Source organism: Salvelinus fontinalis, chromosome 35 (genome assembly GCF_029448725.1).
Source record: "Salvelinus fontinalis isolate EN_2023a chromosome 35, ASM2944872v1, whole genome shotgun sequence".
In the NCBI taxonomy this organism is placed as follows: domain Eukaryota; kingdom Metazoa; phylum Chordata; class Actinopteri; order Salmoniformes; family Salmonidae; genus Salvelinus; species Salvelinus fontinalis.
In genome coordinates this window covers 12603562-12622969 of record NC_074699.1, presented here as the reverse complement: position 1 = coordinate 12622969, position 19408 = coordinate 12603562, and the positions used below count along the sequence as shown (strand labels likewise).

General features: G+C 43.1%; 1 protein-coding gene across 2 annotated transcripts; it reads left to right on the top strand.

Annotated features, from left to right (window-relative positions):
• The first annotated feature begins 317 nt into the window (after positions 1-317).
• vstm2b (V-set and transmembrane domain containing 2B) lies at positions 318-18961 on the top strand. Of its 2 annotated transcripts, none has more exons than XM_055899227.1 (5): positions 318-879; positions 1871-2058; positions 2901-2930; positions 3652-4051; positions 17941-18961. In XM_055899227.1, the coding sequence occupies exons 2-5, from the start codon at positions 1927-1929 to the stop codon at positions 18027-18029; spliced, it is 651 nt and encodes a 216-aa protein (XP_055755202.1). In that variant the 5' UTR covers positions 318-879; positions 1871-1926; the 3' UTR covers positions 18030-18961. The 2 variants fall into 2 exon arrangements, with proteins under 2 accessions (XP_055755202.1, XP_055755201.1); XM_055899226.1 differs by having other exon boundaries at positions 325-1136.
• The last annotated feature ends 447 nt before the right edge of the window (positions 18962-19408 follow it).

Below are 19408 nucleotides of genomic sequence, written 5' to 3'. Positions count from 1 at the left end.
AAGCAAATAGCACAACATGATTAAATAGGAGCACGACTGTGTTGAATGGTTCAATATCATAGTGAGATTGATTTTAATCCGAATTACCACATTGTCTGTTTGAGGGAATACGGATTATCCCGGTGGTTATAATACCAGAGGCTGTGCGACAGCTGACCAATACTGCAACAACAAAAGTATAAAGCGCTGCAGTTTTTCTGTAGGCCTATTTTTCACATTAAATAAATACACATCTCGGCTCCTGCTAATTTTAGAGTGGCTTGTTGAGTTTGGAGAGAAAACAGCATGAATCATCTTGATTCTATATGTTTTAAGGGCTGGCATTTCGTTTGGACGTCAGGTTGTGAGAATTGTCCTCATAGGTTGTGTCGTTCGTTGATTTGAGGGAAGGGTTGATTAGGTTTCAACGCGCGTCAGGCTATCGGTGGCGTCGCGCGCATGCCACACTAAGTTAGTGGGTTTGGAAATGCTAAAGCGCCTCCTCACTGATATGCACTCGCACACAAAGCAGACGGATCCGCTCGCGAAACTGGGAACTATCTACTGATCCTCCAGGTCTTAGTACAAAACACGGGACTCTCGTCCTCGGCAGGTCCTCTTTATGGGAGCGGACACAAGGATGGTTATGTAATGGGTCTTGGAGAAGTGCCCGGGAAACCTTCCCTTCATGTGGAAAGCAGAATGAGCAGGTTTCTTTCAGCCGAGAAGAAGTTTGGTTTCGACCTGAAGCACATTAGGAAATAAGAAATCACAGTTATAAAGGGATAATAACAGAATATAGAGCAGCTGCAGAACATTCTCACTTATCAAGAGAGGGTATTCTGGTTCGCACCTTTGGATTGTACGTTTTTCGCCTGGCTGGCAGGAAAACATATTGGAGTACGTTATTTGGATCTTGTGAAATATCTTGAATATTTGGGAAAGCTAACGAATTACCAAACAGATCAGAGACCAACGCTTGCCCATCATGGAAATTGAAATGTTGATGTTATAAAGATACATTTATGGTCAAATGACCGTCTTTACGCGCTCTCTAATCTAACTACCCTAGGATATCTATGAGATGGAAAAACGGGGACTCAACGGCGTCCTTTATTATTTAATTCTTAATGCACCCTTGTTATTCTGTGTAAATGGTAAGTCAACTTTGTTAGTCGTGGCATGCCGTGCTTTTGATGGTGAACACAATTGCTGTCAATCGAACAGCCCATGTCGTTAGATTTGGGATTTCAAGCTGTTGTGATATGGACCGGACCGGGTCATTATTTGAAGTCGAGCGCATTATTATGCTGCAGTGACTTGGTCGTTATAAGAAAAAACGAATTACGTTGTCGATTAAATGATACATGGGTGAGAGAATAGATTGATAGGATTCAAGTATTAGACGCACACACGTCAAGACTGCGCTTCAGCAGTTTTGCATAATGTCCACATTTCCTCACTTATGCTAAGCCTAATGCAAGATGAACATGGTCTCTCAAAACACGTAAGGCAACAATAATTAGTATTCTCATAGTGACCAAATACTTGTATGTATTCCGTTACAGGTTATATCAAACGCCATGGTCATTTCAATTCACCGTTCACAGTACGCAGGTCACATGAAGCCAATACGCCTAGTTGTGTAGGCTACCTTTGCGTCATTGCTTCATTGTCAATTTTATTTTAAGTCTTAAACTATTATAAACTGATATTTAAATTGAATGGCAACCTGAACATGATTGTATTGCGAAATAAAGAAAATGTGGAAACGGATCTCACTAAAGCGCATGTCAGTTGTCTGTCATGAGGCTACGTAATCTCATACCTTTGTAAATGTGTTATTCCAACATAGTAATCTACTCTAAACCTTCTCTTTTCTCAATGTTAGCTACGTTTACTGAAGTGCCCAAAGATGTGAGTGTCAGTGAGGGAGAAGACGTTGAGATGCCGTGCGCCTTTCGGGCCATCGGATCATCGCCCTTCTCGCTTGAGATCCAGTGGTGGTACCTAAAGGAGACAACACCTAAAGAACTTGCACACGAACTGCAAATAAGCGCTCCGGCGAACAGAGCCAAGGTAATGCTGTCCCCATGACGGGGAGGGCAGGTTGGGCTGCTCCCGGGCAACTACTGCGAGGGGCTCTGTTTAAATGTTCGAAGTTGCACCAAAAGTGATTGACACTTACGGCTACGGCTGTGCGCAATCTGGCCTTTCATGATGGCATCGCCATATGTAAGACATATGTCACTATTTATTTGATGGACTCGATTACAACATGTTTGCCGACTAAAAGCATGTGAAAGGATATACTGGAGATTATAAACACTGTGTGGTCATTTATATTAAAGTAGGGGGTGTGTATATTGGGGTGAGCGGGAGGGGGTGCGTCACACCTAATGATACAAATGGCACTTGTTTGATTTTAAAATTAGTTCAGGGAGAGTTCTCATGCATGCAGCGGAAATGCCCACGTTGGAATATTCCATAATGCTGTTGGATAACTGTGACATGATTACGCAACCTGTGCCTTTGTTTCAATCGACTCAGGGACACAGAACAACCCCATCTGTAGTTTCTGCTCTGTTATTGGTAGCACAATAAACATGCACTGGAAAACACAAACGATCATTTATGACAGCTCGAGAGTTAATACAGCTGTTGCTGTCCATGGTGTTGATGTCAATGCACGCTGTTTCGGGCAGGTTTGGGAACAACGCAACTGTTGCTGTCCATGGCGCTGATTCCAATGCGCGCAGCTGTAGAAACAATTGTGCAATGTCGAAAGCTATTCAAAATTGCACATGGAATTCCAATTGTGTCGAAGCTCATATCCTAAAGTGTAATTACTATTAACGAGAGTATTATGCAGTCTTGTGTCTCTGGCTGACCATAACACTTCGACAAATTTCTGGTTTCAGGTCACTCAAAAGGATGCCACAAAAATAAGCGTAAGTGTTTGTGTTTCCTCATATCCAGCTGAAGCATTCACGCTAAAACTTTATCATAGTGTAGATATCTATCTGATTTCTTCAAATGTTGTATATGGCTGCACAGTTAAGTCCCATAATGCATTTGAGTAATAACATGTTTATAAACGTTGTTCAAGATCATAGGGCTAGTCACATCATATAGCCAAGTGGTGCTATGGAGGTCGATGGACAATATTTTAGCACAAGCTATGGTGGTAACTGTCCTCGCCTCTGTTGCAAGTGGGCATTTTTCCAAGCATCGTTTTTTCTAGACTTACGACTCCATTTTGTACAGTTCGCTCAAACCTGGCTGGCTCACCATTATCATGTCGCCTTTATAATATAAATATAGCCTAATCTTGTTTTGAAATGTATCCAGAGACTTGCCACACAACAGGCAGCATTAAATCTGCCATGTTTAGGCCCACCACTAAACTGCGACATTATTGCATTTTCCTGCGGAGCGGCAAGTTATTTCTCTATTGAGACTGCGTCCACACGATTAGGATTTTTTTGGGGATTATAGGCCTTTAGGATTTAGGCTATCAAACCCATAAACCCTCATCACGTGCTACATATGTGGCAGTAGTCTAATGGGTGGCCGACATAGTCTCCTTTGATATAGACATATTTATTGTCGAAACCAACAGGTTATATTGTGCATGTAGCAATTTCTCCCTTTCTCTGTTTCTCTTTGTAGACTGTGAGGGTACAGGGCAGCGCCATATCTCACAGGCTTAGTCTCTCCAAGGTGAGAAAGGAGGACGAGGGGGTGTACGAGTGCCGAGTTTCCGACTTGTACTCCGACGAGACTCAGGAATACAAGGTTCAAGCCACCCTCCGGGTGATTCCGCGTGATGGCATGGTGGCCGAGGAGGCCGTGTCCCACATTCAGAATAGATGGCCACTGAGGAACAGCAAGGACGCGGTGGCCGGGGGGCGGGCTACCTCTGAGCCGGGTCAGGGAAAGCCTCGTGTGCCTCCTCCGGCGGGAAATGGCCCCCTCCCCGCCAGCACGATGACCACCGCCTCTGCAGCAAAGTCCTCTGCTTCGCCAAGGCCCGGCAATGCGGCCATCCTCCGACAGCAGCACGGAGCTGGTAAGTTAAAGTGCAACAGTGACACCTAGTGATACAAGGGTAGAAGATGGGGAGTTAGTGTGTTGCTCCTCCATCTCCTGTCAGACCATCAGGAGCATGTAATTCAGATCGGTGATTTACCCTCTTTGAGTGAATAATAAATTACACTGACATTTTTATTGTCATTGAATAATGTAATGTTATTTACATATAATATATTTGATGACGCTTGTGTAGAGAACACAACCTGTTACATGTAATTATATTGCTTCACAGGGCAGGGTTTCTTACGGGGAGGTATTCTTTCTTTCATCATACCTTAATAAAAAAATGAATTTATCCATGCTGGGACATATCTACCTATCTTGTCACCAGTTGAGACGTTTGATTTTGTCAGAGGTCATAGTCAGACTATGGAGAGTGAGGGAAGGTGTGTATGTATATGCAGTAGGTATCATAAATATTCATCCCCTTGGATTTTTTTCACATTTTCTTGCGTGGCGTAGTGGGATTGAAATGTCATTGTCATTGATCTACACAAAATTCTCCATTATGTCAAAGTGAAAAGAATGTTAACAAATTAATAGGCCTACAAATTAAATAACTAAAATATAGTTGTTGCACAAGTATTCCCCTTTTTGTTTAGGCAAGCCTAAATTAGTTCAGGAGTAAAAGGTAGCTTAGAAAATCACATAATAAGTTACATATCTCACTCTGTATGAAGTAATACGGGTTGACATCATGTTTTAATGGCCAACCCTTCCTCTGTCCCCCACATACACCATGTATAAGGCTCCTCAGTCAAGTGTTGAATTTCAAGCACAGATTCAACTACAAAGACCAGTGAGCTTTTCAAAAGCCTCGTAAAGAAGGGCAGTGATTGGTAGATGGGTAACATTAACAAATTAGACATTGAATATCTCTTTAGACATGGTCAAGTTAAGAATGATGCTGTGGGTGACATATTAAACCACTCAGACACAACAAAGACACAGAGGTCTTTCTTAACTGAGCTGTAGGACAATATGGAAACTCCTCCGGGATCTCATCATGAGGCCAATAGTGATTTCAAAACAGCTACAGAGTTCACTGGCTGTGAAGGGAGGAAACTGAAGATCGATCAGCAACATTGTAGTTACTCGACAATAATGTCCTAAATGACAGAGTGAATAGAAATAGAAATAGAAAAGAGTGTGGCTGAAATAGTGAATCCACTCATTTGAAGGGGTTTCCACATACTTTTGTATATATACATGATCAACAAATCAAAGTATATTTTAGATTTTAAATTCTTTAAAGTAGCCACTCTTTGCCTTGATGACAGCTTTGCACACAATGAGTAGGTGTGTCCAAACTTTTGACTAGTACTGTATACAGTTGAAGTCGGAAGTTTACATACACCTTAGGCAAATAAATTTAAACTCAGTTCTTCACAATTCCTGACATTTAATCCAAGGAAATTTCCTGTCTTCGGTCAGTTTGGATCACCACTTTATTTTAAGAATGTGAAATGTCAGAATAATAGTAGAGAGAATGATTTATTTCAGCTTTTATTTCCTCCATCACATTCCCAGTGGGTCAGACGTTTACATACACTCAATTAGTATTTGATTGGCATTGCCTTTCAATTGTTTAACTTGGGTCAAACGTTTTGGGTAGCATTCCACAAGCTTCCCACAATAGGTTTGGTGAATTTTGGCCCATTCCTCCTGACAGAGCTGGTTTAACTGAATCAGGTTTGTAGGCCTCCTTGCTCGGACAGGCTTTTTCAGTTCTGCCCACAAATTTTCTATAGGATTGAGGTCAGGGCTTTGTGATGGCCACTCCAATACCTTGACTATGTTATACTTAAGCCATTTTGCCACAACTTTGGAAGTATGCTTGGGGTCATTGTCCATTTGGAAGACCTATTTGCGACCAAGCTTTAACTTCCTGACTGATGTCTTGAGATCTTGCTTCAATATATCCAAATAATTTCCCTTCCTCATTGTGCCATCTATTTTGTGAAGTGCACCAGTCCCTTCTGCAGCAAAGCATCCCCACAACATGATGCTGCCACCCCTGTGCTTCACGGTTGGGATGGTGTTCTTTGGCTTGCAAGCCTCCCCCTTTTTCCTCCAAACATAACGACGGTCATTATGGCCAAACAGTTCTATTTTTGTTTCATCAGACCAAAGTACATTTCTCCAAAAAGTATGATTTTTGTCCCCATGTGCAGTTGCAAACCGTAGTCTGGCTTTCTTATGGCGGTTTTGGAGCAGTGGCTTCTTCCTTGCTGAGCGGCCTTTCAGGTTATGTCAATATAGGACTTGTTTTACTGTGGATATAGATACTTTGTACCTGTTTCCTTCAGCATCTTCAGAAGGTCCTTTGCTGTTGTTCTGGTATTGATTTGCACTTTTTGCACCAAAGTACATTCATCTCTAGGAGACAGAACGCGTCTCCTCCCTGAGCGGTATGACGGCTGCGTGATCCCATGGTGTTTATACTTACGTACTATTGTTTGTACAGATGAACGTGGTACCTTCAGGCGTTTGGAAATTGCTCCCAAGGATGAACCAGACTCGTGGAGGTCTACAATTTTTTTCTGAGGTCTTGGCGGATTTCTTTTTATTTTCCCATGATGTTAAGCAAAGAGGCACTGAGTTTGAAGGTATGACTTGAAATACATCCACAGGTACACCTCCAATTGACTCAAATGATGTCAATTAGCCTATCAGAAGCTTCTAAAGCCATGACATAATTTTCTGGAATTCTCCAAGCTGTTTAAAGGCACAGTCAACTTAGTGTATGCACAATTATGACCCACTGGAATTGTGATACAGTGAATTAAAAGTGAAATAATCTGTCTGTAGACAATTGTTGGAAATATTACTTGTGTCATGCACAAAGTAGACGTCCTAACCGACTTGCCAAAACTATAGTTTGTTAAGAAATTTGTGGAGTGGTTGAAAAATTTGTTTTAATGACTCCAACCTAAGTGTATGTAAACTTACGACTTCAAATGTATATACACACTATCTATACAAAAGTATGGCCTTACTGAAGAGCTTAGTGACTTTCAACGTGGTACCTTCATAGGATGCCACCTGTTCAACGAGTTAGTTCATCAAATTTCTGCACTGCTAGAGCTTCCCCTGTCAACTTTAAGTGCTGTTATTGTGAAGTGGAAATGTCTAGGAGCAGAAACGGCTCAGCCGTGAAGTGGTAGGTCACACAAGCTCACAGAATAGGACCACCGAGTGCTGAAGCGAGTAGCGTGTAAAAATCATCTGTCTTCAGTTGCAACACTCACTATCGAGTTCCAAACTGCCTCTGGAAGCAACATCAACACAATAATTATTTGCCAGGGGAGGTTAATGAAATGGTTTTCCATGGCCGAGCAGCCGCACACAAGCCTAAGATCACCATGTGCAATGCTAATCGTTGGCTGGAGTGGTGTAAATCTCGCCGCCATTGGACTCTGCAATAGTGGAAATGTGTTCTCTGGAGTGATGATTCACGCTTCACCATCTGGCAGTCCGACAGACGAATCTGGATTTGACGGATGCCAGGAGAACGCTACCTGCCCGAATACATAGTGCCACCTGTAAAGTTTGGTAGAGGACGAATAATTGTCTGGGGCTGTTTTTCAATTGTCTGGGGCTGTTTTTCAGGCCCCTTAGTTCCAGTGAAGAGAAATGTTTGGTACTTTTTACCCCTTTTTCTCCCCAATTTTGTGATATCCAATTTGTAGTAGTTACAGTCATGTACCATCGCTGCAACTCTCGTATGGACTAGGAAGAGGCGAAGGTCGAGAGCCGTGCATCCTCCGAAACACAACCCAACCAAGCCGCAATGCTTCTTCACACACTGCCCGCTTAACCCGGAAGCCAGCCACACAAATGTGTTGGAGGAAACACTGTACAGCTGTTGACCGAAGTCATCATACATGCGCCCGGACGCCACAAGGAGTCCCTAGAGTGCGATGGGACAAGAACTTCCCAGCCGGCCAAACCCTCCCCTAACGCTGGACCAATTGTGTGCCACCTCATGGGTCTCCGTTGGTGGCCGGCTGCGACACAGCCCAGGATCAAACCTGGATCTGTAGTGATGCCTCTAGCACTGCGATGCATTGCCTTAGACCGCTGCGCTACTCGGTAGGCCCGTGAAGGGAAACCTTAACGCTACAGCATACAATGACATTCTAGACGGTTCTGTGCTTCCAACCTTGTGGCAACAGTTTGGGGAAGGTCCTTTCCTGTTTCAGCATGATAATGCCCCTGTGCACAAAATGAGGTCCATACAGAAATGGCTTGTCGAGATCGGTGTGGAAAAAATTGACTGGCCTGCACAGAGCCCTGACCTCAACCCCATCGAACACCTTTGGGAAGAATTGGAAGGCCGACTGCGAGCCAGGCCTAATCACCCAACATCAGTGCCCGACATCACTAATGCTCTTGTGGCTGAATGGAAGCAAGTCCCTATAGCAATGTTCCAACTTCTAGTGGAAAGCCTTCCCAGAAGAGTGGAGGCTGTTCTAGCAGCAAAGAGTGGACCAACTCCATATTAATGCCCATCATTTTGGAATGAGATGTTCAAAGAGCAGGTGTCCACATACTTTTGGTAATGCAGTATATACGGTGCCTTCAGAAAGTATTCAGACCCCTTGACTTTTTCCACATTTTGTTACGTTACAGACTTATTATAAAATTATTAACAGAAAAATAAATCCCCATCATTCTGCAAACAATACCCCATAATGACAAAGTGAAAACCGGTTTTTAGAAATGTTTGCTAATTTATTAAATACGAAAAACAGAAATACCTTATTTACATTAGTATTCAGACCCTTTGCTATGAGACTCGAAATTGAGCTCAGGTCCATCCTGTTTCCATTGATTATCCTTGAAATGTTTCTACAACATTGGAGTCCACCTGTGGTAAATTCAATTGATTGGACATGATTTGGAAAGGCACACACCTGTCTATAAGGTCCCACAGTTGACACTGCTTGTTAGAGCAAAAACCAAGTCATGAGGTCGAAGGAATTGTCCGTAGAGCTAAGAGACAGGATTGTGTAGTGGCACAGATCTGGGGAAGGGTACAGCATCACGTCTGGAGGAAACCTGGCACCATCCCTTCGGTGAAGCATGGTGGTGGCAGCACCATGCTGTGGCGATGTTCTTCAGCGGCAGGGACTGGGAGACTAGTCAGGATCGAAGCAAAGATGAACGGAGCAAAGCACAGAGAGATCATTGATGAAAACCTGCTCCAGAGTGCTCAGGATCTCAGACTGGGGCAAAGGTTCACCTTCCAACAGGACAACAGCCAAGACAACGCAGGAGTGGCTTTGGGACAAGTCTCTGAATGTCCTTGAGTGGCCCAGCCAGAGCCTGGACTTTGAGCCTGGACTCAATGCTATAATCTCTGCCAAAGGTGCTTCAAAAAAGTACTGAGTACAATGGTCTGAATTCTTACATGCTGACCAGACCGGACACGTCACGTGCGCGAGCGTCGCACAATAAATTTAGAAATCCATGTTATTCAATTATTGCACCCACACTGCTCACGCGCGCCAACAAGCGTCTGCGATGCCAAGGGCTAAAATATAACTTATTTCTATTTCCGACGCAGATCGTGCTGAAAGTTCTGCCTCTCCCATCTCCTCATTTGTTTATAGAAGCAGGTACCCACGTGCCTTCTCCTCATTGATTATACCCACGTGGGTGATTGAAAGACTAACTGTTTCTTCGGTAGTCGTGGTAACACTATTAAAGTTTAGATGCCGATCACCATATAAAGTTCAAAGATAAATAAAATCCAGATGTGGAAAGCTCTTAGAGGCTTACCCAGAAAGACACACAGATGTAATCGCTGCCAAAGGTGATTCTGACATGTATTGACTCAGGGGTGAATACTTATCTAATCAACGTATATTTAGTGTTTTATTTTTCATTCATTGAAAAAAAATATATGGAATTTTCATTTCACTTTGACATCAATTACCAAAAAAATACCAATTAAATTAATTTCAATCCCATTTCATAATGCAACAAAATGTGAGAAATCCAAGGGGGGTGAATACTTGTGATTTTCCACTATAGAAGCTGCAGAGGAGAGTGACAGGTTCTTGCCTTTATAGTGTCCACCATATAGAGAAATAAATTATGAAGATGTGATTCACAATGGCCATGGAGATGAGGTCTCCTCATGATCTCCACACTATAACGCGGTAGCGCCTTAAAGCAGCCCATGGAGAGAGCGAGCAGGGGGCTATCTCACACGCCAGACTCGCTATTGATCGATGAAGCATACTCCTGAATAATTAAATTTCACAGACTCCGCAGGAGGGTTTAATTCGCCGTTCTGCCATATTAGACTTACAGCTGCTGATGCAGTGGTGGTGCAGCGTGGGAGACATGTCTGGTTGGGGGTAGGGAAGGTGGATGCACACTTATCAGTACGTGGGATCACACTTGTATGTTTATGTGCGTTAGCATGTAACTGTGTGCTGATGTATGTTTTGATTGTGTCTGTGTGTGTGTACAGACGGGATGTGAAAGCAGCCAGGGAGACCATGTTCATATCTCTGGTTGGAAGCATGTCTCCAGACTTCTCCTCCTCTTTCCTGGCTATTGCTGTCAGTGCGTTGGTGGTTTGCAGGGTGACTAAGGGGGTAATGTAGAGCGAGGCCCTCCTCTAATGATAGGCTGTTGCCAGGATTCTGGCTTCTTTACACGGGGGTTGTCTCTCTCCTCAAGGAACTCCTGATGGGAAATGTTCCAAAATACTTTAGAGGCCCTTGGAGGAGACATTGTGGGAAGTTTCATTCTCTGTTCCTTCCCTATTGTGTCTATCATACTCAGTGTTGTGTCTGCTCGACGTGTGCTGTGGCTTGTCGGGATGGCTGTTCTCCCCTTGCTGTGGCTTTGTCCTCAGGGCAGAGGAGGACAGCTGGTGGGGCCATAACTGGAGGAGAAGACTCCAGAGGAAACAGCTACACAACTCTACCTGTGTCCTCGAGTGCAGTGCTTCGCCTCTGCTTCCACTACTAGTCCCCGACTTCTTATTCAGTAATATCATGAAAACACCATGTACAACTAAATGTATGCTTGAAACCGATGCCATCTACAGAGCCTTGAGTTCCATTGAAAATGGAATCAACAGAGTTGTGCAAATTGGTCATTTGGAAGCCTACATTTACTTCTTCTACATGTTAGTCATTTAGCAGACTCTCTCATCCAGAGGCCAGGGATCCATTTGGTCTTCTCTATGTGATTCTAATCCCTTACTTTCTGAACGAAGCTAACTGCCAACCGAGGGGTAATAATGCTGAAAACACCAAGCTAATAGAACGGCACCATGCTGTTAGTCCTCCTCATGTTGGACTGTTCAGAACACGGATGCTGCCATCCTGGACATGTACCGTGGACGTGAGACTAGCCTGGAGCACGTTAAATGGCCTTCTCCTAGGAACTGGCATTGTGGATCAGCGTGCTCGGCCAAACCCTGTCCTTAGCGAAGCGAAACAGAGGCGGCCATTTGGCAAGAAAAATCTAACAATACCGTTGCCAGTTCACTGATTCCCCCCCCCCCCTCTCTCTCTCTCTCTCTCTCTCTCTCTTTTAACATGACCCCCATTTTCTCCAAAGCACAATACAATAGAGGCAGGATTCTTGTCCACGTATTTAATGTAGCAAAAATGACATTGCATATTTTTCGACCAAATGAGCAGTTACTGCCTTTTTACTTGGTTTTGATTTATTTTTGATTTTATTTAACAAGGCAAGTCAGTTAAGAACAAATTATTATTTACAAAGATGGCCTACCCCGGCCAAACCTGGACGAAGCTGTGCCAATTGTGCACCACCCTATGGGACTCCCAATCACGGCCAGATGTGATTCAGCCTGGATGCAAACCAGGGACTGTAGTGTCACCTCTTGCACTGAGATGCAGTGACTTCGACCGCTATGCCACTCTGGAGCAGAATAATGCTCTGTTTAGATTACAAAACGAGGTTAGGCAGCCATTGTTAGGGCAATTGGATTGACTGACCAACATTTGTATATACGTCATACTGAGCAGTAATACTTGTATGCTCCAGTTCTAAATAATGATTTAGTATCGGTAAAACATCATCATCTGAGGATCAGAGGTATTACAGACTGACCTCTGGGCTTGTTATCTAAACATGATTGTCCAGGACAGAGCAAGGCAAACTCACCTGTTGACTTATGAGAATCTGATACATATTATTTTTCATATATAGCAGCGCAAGGCTGATATATTCCTTCAAATTGTCTGGTCAGTATTTGCTTCTCTGTCTCTCGTCATGTATCTCGGTCAGACTAAATCAAATACAGTAAATCAATCCATGTAAAAGTGCCTCCCTGACACGTTTACATTGACTGTGGGAGACAGAATTTTTTCTGGGCTGTTTTATTTCTTTAAGTGAACCCCTCAACATATTTGTCAACAGATTGTGAAGGTTAAAAAGCACTCTGGCATATTTGAAAGATTGGCCCTCCCTTGTCGTACCACAATAACAACAGTTGAGGGGGAAAAAATGTCATCTGGCCCGCCTCTCAGAAACGCGTGCATCTGTCACTTTTCTGCAATGTCATCTGTCTGAGTGGCAGAAACAATTAATATTAAAGGGGAAATGCCACGGGCATGTGGCAGATAAGCTGGCCCCTCAGCACACTGTCAGGTGTCTCAAATTGCCTCTCAAATGTTCATTTTTCATCTGGGGGTTTGGTGGCCTTGCTGGGATAACAGTTCAACTTGCAGTGCACCATTCTCCAGTGCTTCACAGGGAACCGGATTGATGGTACCATGGAGGATCAGTGGCTAACACTTTGGGGATGGTGGTTGTCTATCATGAATTCACAGTGGAATGTGTGACGACTGCACAGCTGTGAATGTTCCTCCTGGTTCTCAATTCACTAACAGAAAACTACGACACAACAGTGAAATGGAACCTTGTTGAAACTTTAAACTGCGAATACAACCATCCATGGAATCACAAGCTCTACTCCCAGCATTTTCCAACATTAGAAACAGAATATTATTCGAAAGATTTTCATCTCAGAGCATTTCTTTGTTTGTGGCACCTCCCAAGCATTTATACAATAGTGTTGTCCCTTACGTAAAACAATATTTCAGATTCATTTAAAGTATCTCAGTAATTCGGCTCACTTGTTTCATGAATATCAACCTGTATGTAGGCCAATCTGAAAGCCAATTACAATGTGAACCGCTATTACTGAGATCCTTAATTAATGAATAATCAAATTTATTCGCTGGGATATTCTAATTAGAATTGTATTGACTATCTATATTGATTATGGACTGCTTGATTAAAAGGAACATTTGGTTAGTGGAAATATTCCACATTGTGGATGTGACTGTAGGAGTTAGTTCTATAACGTTTCTGTCTGTATTATTCACAGTGAAAGTGAGGTGAGAGAGAGAGAGCAATAGGAGCAGTTGACTATGCAATAATATTAAAAACTGTGACTGTGTGCACTCAGCACTTCGTCGAAAGGACTTGCCAGGTGAACTTGTTTGGTATGGAGTGCGGACGATGGCATCGAGCATGAGGACAGCCAGACAGTGATGATGCAAGAGCTCACTTGAATACACCTACCCAAAATGCAATGGTCTGCTTGCTACTCTAGATTACCTTGATATCCCTTGGCAAGAGTATTTGTCTCTGGCTGGACAGCTGTCTCAATCCCTCATTAAACACCCAGTCTATCACATCCTCTCTCTCTCTGTGTGTGTGTGTGTGTGTGTGTGTGTGTGTGTGTGTGTGTGTGTGTGTGTGTGTGTGTGTGTGTGTGTGTGTGTGTGTGTGTGTGTGTGTGTGTGTGTGTGTGTGTGTGTGTGTGTGTGTGTGTGTGTGTGTGTGAATATTAACAGGCTGATGTGGCTTTTCAGTTGTCAGTCTCCGCTCTAAGGACAATTATGACAAGTGTTAGGTAACTGTCAGACTATGTGGGAAGCACTTCACTTCTCCCAATGTGGTGTTGATTGACTTCCGTTGTTGACTTCCATTGTTTGCCTGGCAAGAAGGCACTGAGCTGGTGTTGTCATCTCTGTGACAGATGACGGCTGGACAGTTATGGGGACTTTACATTACTCTATTATTATTGGGCCTTTGTGCTGCGGCCTATAGCTCATCCAAGACCATGAGATAGTGGGAAAAGTGGTAGAGAGGTGGAGAGTTCTCACTTAAATAAGTGGTCACTTTCACCTGTAAGGAAAGACACTACATGACCAATATGGAACAATGGTAGCTGGCAATCCATAATGGTAGAACTCTGTAGCGGTTCTCTTTATTGTAGGTACCTCAAGCAGTCAGAGTTGCAAAACTATGGCGCACTGCAGGGTGAAGTGGTGGAGGAGTACTTATTTGCCTCGCCCTCAGCTTGTATTATTGAACTTCCAAGGCTTTTTGGTTCCATGTGGTGAAGAAGCCTGTTGGAGTTCAACCTCCCCCTAACAAAAGACGTTCACTTGTGACCCGTGTATCCATGAGGACAAACGTAGGCACCAACAAGAGAAAACATCATACATATTCCCTCTTTGTATGTTCAGTCCAGTTAAACGAATAGAACAAAGTCAACCACCTGTGTGGATGCAGTGTCTTTGTTAGCCAAGCTCGGTCAATAGTTCCCTCTTTTTTCCTCTGTCTCTCTTTGCAACATAGTCTTTGGTCTTTCTTTTGACTGTATCTATATGCAGTACGTTGTGTTGCACTCCCCATTGAACACTCCATGCTCTGAAAACGTTTTTTTTGTTTCTTTATCCACATCTGTGTTTTCAGTCGTTCTGTTTGTCCTCCCCCATATGCGATTCCTAATCATCCCCCTATTCAGCCGTCTAGCAGATGCCAACCGTAACCTTCGAGAATAGTGATGTCATCCTAATGGTCATTAGTTACAGGTCTACACAGTGCATAGCAGCTACTCGGCAGAAACACTCGTGTCTAACGGAACGATGAGATTGTACCTCTCATCCAAGGGGTTCGGCTTTAGGTAAATTGTCAATGTCTGCTAATGTGTGAGGGAGAGAGAGAGAGAGAGAGAGAGAGAGAGAGAGAGAGAGAGAGAGAAATCAAGTGTTGAAATCAAGTGTACACTTCACAGTGCTGGTGTACTAATGACAATAATTATTGTGCGAATAGGGCATGTAGCTGAGTCATAGCTAGTGTTGTACACTGTATGAGGGTGTATTGTTTCTGCATCACTTTGCCCCCAATGAGCTGCAATGTGATCTCCAAATAATGTGTTGGGCCTATTCATTTGCCAAATTTCAACACCCCCACGTCATACACCACAGATGGCTTTTTAACCCAATGTCCCGGGTTTCAGTTTCCAAATATTTGAATGTGGTGGGTTATATAAAGTATAGCAGACTGTCTGCAGTTAAATAGACTATTGAAATCATTGTATTTTTAAAGGTCGAGGTTACTCTCACAAACCTACATTTCCATAGACGTAAAATATTGGCTAACTGATTTATCTACAGTAGACAGATGATCTTACAGACACTGTATTCTGAGAGTAAGTGTATGCCTTGATTGATTCAAAACTCAGGAGAGAATCATCTGAACCGCAAGGCAAAGCGATGTCATTCCCACAGAGAGATTTCCACTGGTACTAAAACATGGTTCAAAGATAAACAAGACAGATCCCAACAGAGTGTCGTGCGAATTTGGAGTTGGAGCAGTGTGTGCTCTTATAAGTGTAAACATATTTTAAGTGTAAACTTATGTAGTGCTTCCAGCAGGGGGATTAGTGTGGATGGAGTAATGCCTTGGTGTTTGGTTTGGTGACTGCTGTGTTAACGTGCGGAGTGATTCTGCCAACAATGGTCCTGGGAGTAGTTCTCAGGTTTTAGCTGATTCGTGTGGGTTTATTCACGTTGTTATTTTCATGGCTTTTGTTTGATCTTTGTATTTTTACACAGCTTTACCTGCATTCCGTCTTCAATGAACACCTATATTAATTGTCTGAGTAGGAGAGTGTCTGATAAAGATCACCAGAGATGACACAGGGTGAAACCATTGGTTTAATGTAGTTGTGGATAGAAAAGAATGACTTTTCCTTGAGTCTGATGAAGTTGTAGAATATTCTATAGAATAGAGTAGAATTGAACATAGAATAGAAGGGTTCTGTGCCAAAGATTTCGTATACATGTTAGAGCGTGAGAAGAAGTTCTGGTTTCTCAAGCAGGGTACCTGAAAAGTCTGGCTTTTCCCAGTGCTAAATGAATATCTATTGACACCAGGTATGAACTTTGAACAGATGTGGATTATTGCGTGACTAAGCCATTTCAAAAGGTGAACTGAGGCAGTCCTCTGGTCCCCACCAATATCACAACTGATAATCCTGCTCTGTTTCCACATTTCAATCCCAAAGTGCTTTTCTAATACTAAGGTGGTTATATGTTATCACAATTTCTACTCAGGAAATTATTATGTTTCAACAAATTTAGATTGGATTGGACATTCTAAAGATGTCTGTGACAGCAACTGCCATAAGGGGTGATTGTAAGGGTCTGGTTGGTGCTGAGGTGGGGTGCGTCACGAGGGGACAGGAGCAGTCAGAGCCGGCTGTCTCCAGATAGCCTTAAATAAACACCTGTCATTTGGATCCTTGGTGAGGAGGGTCAGATAAGTGGGGGGTGGGACACAAAAGAAGGGATACAGTTTACAAAGAGGTACAGTGCCAGAGACATAAACAGAGAGCGGATGGAAGGACATGAGAGATTGAAACAATAGAAGTAGAATGGGGGAGAAACAAGGGGAATTGATGCGAAGATTAGAGCCAATCAGCGAATCAACGTTCAGCGAAATATGGAAAAAGACATTTGGTCTAATGCTTTCTCACTCCCTCCATTTTGTCCTGAATACACTGCAGTTCTGTCTGTGATTAAGACAGCTGGCCTGGCTCCGGGTGAGTCTTGTAAGGCACTGTTAAGCACTTGTATTGCCCTGTTTGCGTGTAGTAGAGTTCATATCTTTGAGTTGATGTTCGTGTGGTCTTTATACCATGTCTTTGGGCTGGGGGATGATGGAAGCGTTGGTGTGTGGATGTGTAGCGGGGTGTGGCCTGGTTGAAAACATGAGAATGGAAAAACAGACGGCTGTTTCACACTAGAGGTGTCACAGAAGCTCCAGCCTCGTTAAACATTGACTCATTATGCTTGTTTCTGTGTGTGTGTGTGATGATCTGAAAAATCAATCTGGCCTGCCTTTTGTTTGTAGGGGTCTGTTCCTCGGTGACCACGTGCGTCCGTTTATGCATGTGTGTGTGCGTACATGAGCATGTGTGCTCGTATGAGAGAGTGTGCGTGTGTCATAATGAAACAGCTTTTAGCCAACAGTTGCTCTACTGCCCAAACAGGAAATTAAATGTGTCAGACAGGGATTAGGAGCTGAATCCAAGGGCCACTCTTCCTCATGGCCAGGTTCTCCCCGGGATGTCTCCTACCTTTCCTGTACAAAACCATCAGCATAAGTAGATGCCGCCATTTCATGGACTCAAAAGGTAGCCTGGCAATTTGGATGAAACTCCCACCTCTATCTCACCTTTATCTGCAACATGGCAGCAGAAGCGTGAACGAAAGTAGACTTGAGATTTTCCACAACTGCCATTTTGTCAGCCATAATTGTGTGAAATATGGCCCAGGTAATACAGAATTCTACTCCTGGCAGGGAGTTAACAGATATCATGAGCTACTGTGGGCTTCCTTTATTCTGGAGGATCCCCCATTGTTCCCATTCACCACAGCCAGGCATCCATGATACTGTCTTAACACTGTATCTCTCCTCAGTTTCTGTGTGCAGGTTTGATTTGTAGCACAGAGACATTTCCACTGACCTTTCTACCCCCTCTGGTTGTCTTTGTCTGGCCAGGTTCTGGAGCCATTACCACCACTGACCCGTTCCTCTTCATCACTCTCCTGATCCTGCATAAGCTCCTCCCCTTCCTGTTTACCCAATAAGAGACTTCAACCAAACGGCGACCCGAAAGTTTTCACTTTATGTACCAAACAACGAAAGGGAAATATATATATAGATGTATACCGTTATGGCACATCACTGAGGGCGAGGAAACGAATGGCAAAGAGAGGAGAAGAAAGGACTGACGATATAAGGACTGAATGAAAGAGAAGGACAAGACGTGGTCTTCTGACTGGGACTAATGGAGGACACGTCTAAGAACTGAATGTATATGAATTGTATGAGAAGCATGAAACAAGGAATAAGAACTTCACAGCTACGTCATACACACAACCGACATCCACTAAACGCTGCATCCAGTTTCCAAATAGTATCTGCCGTGCTTCATGCATGGCTGTTCTTATTTATTTTCGGGTGGATATGTTTTTATGTTTTATTTTCTATTTGTATTATATTTTCAGTTCAATGGATTCTTATTTGGATTTATTTTTCAGGATTTTGAAATGATTTTGATCATATCTGCTTCTGGAAGATTATTTTTTTTATTCTAATAGAGATCCACTCCTCATGTATGTTTAGGTTGATTTGCATGAGCTGTTGAACAGAAACCCATCATGTTTTTTCACAGACGTCGAAGATGGGGCTTTTTTTAAATGTTCGGTTCATTCACGGAGACTGTGAGTCGGTGTCGCTCTGTTGCCCCTCTCTCTCATGATTTCTCCAAGCGTCGTTTCATGATGTATACAAATATGACCTTATATATTTTGATTAAAATAAGGCACACATTACCATAGTTGTTGTTAGTCACCTTCAATAATGTTTATTTTTATTAAAAGATATGGTGGTCAAAGTTAAGACATTCATTTATAAAGACAAGAAAAAAAAAACGTATTGGTATGTTGCCAACACCAATTGAAATAAAAGTTGTTGTTTTTTTTCAATAAAAATTGACATCAAAGGCGTTACATGTGAACATTACATCTATGAATCTTTCTTTGACCATACAGGAAACCATGTCTTAGTGCTCCCTGAAGTATATGGTTGACCCATATCATGAGATTAATCTTTCCATGAACTAGAAGTGAATTAGGTATGTAGGTCACTGTCCGGACAGATCTTTCTTGCCAGTGTGTGCTCCACAAGCGCTAATGTTCAATGAAGCGCCTGTGTGCATCCCTGTCCAAGTGTACCTCCAAAAGTCAGTTGCAGAACCAGTGTCTGAGCTCCGTTGAATCCACGGGAGATATGTGACAGCTGAGCAGCTGTTGATGCTGGCAAAGCAGACGCAAGGTACCACTTGAACGCCCACATTGTCGACTGAGGGTCGCAACGCAGTCCCCTGGGAGTAGTGAGCTGTGATGTAGTCTTTCCGGCAGGATAGGCACACATTCAGTGGAAGAATTCTCGCTCGTGTAAGCAT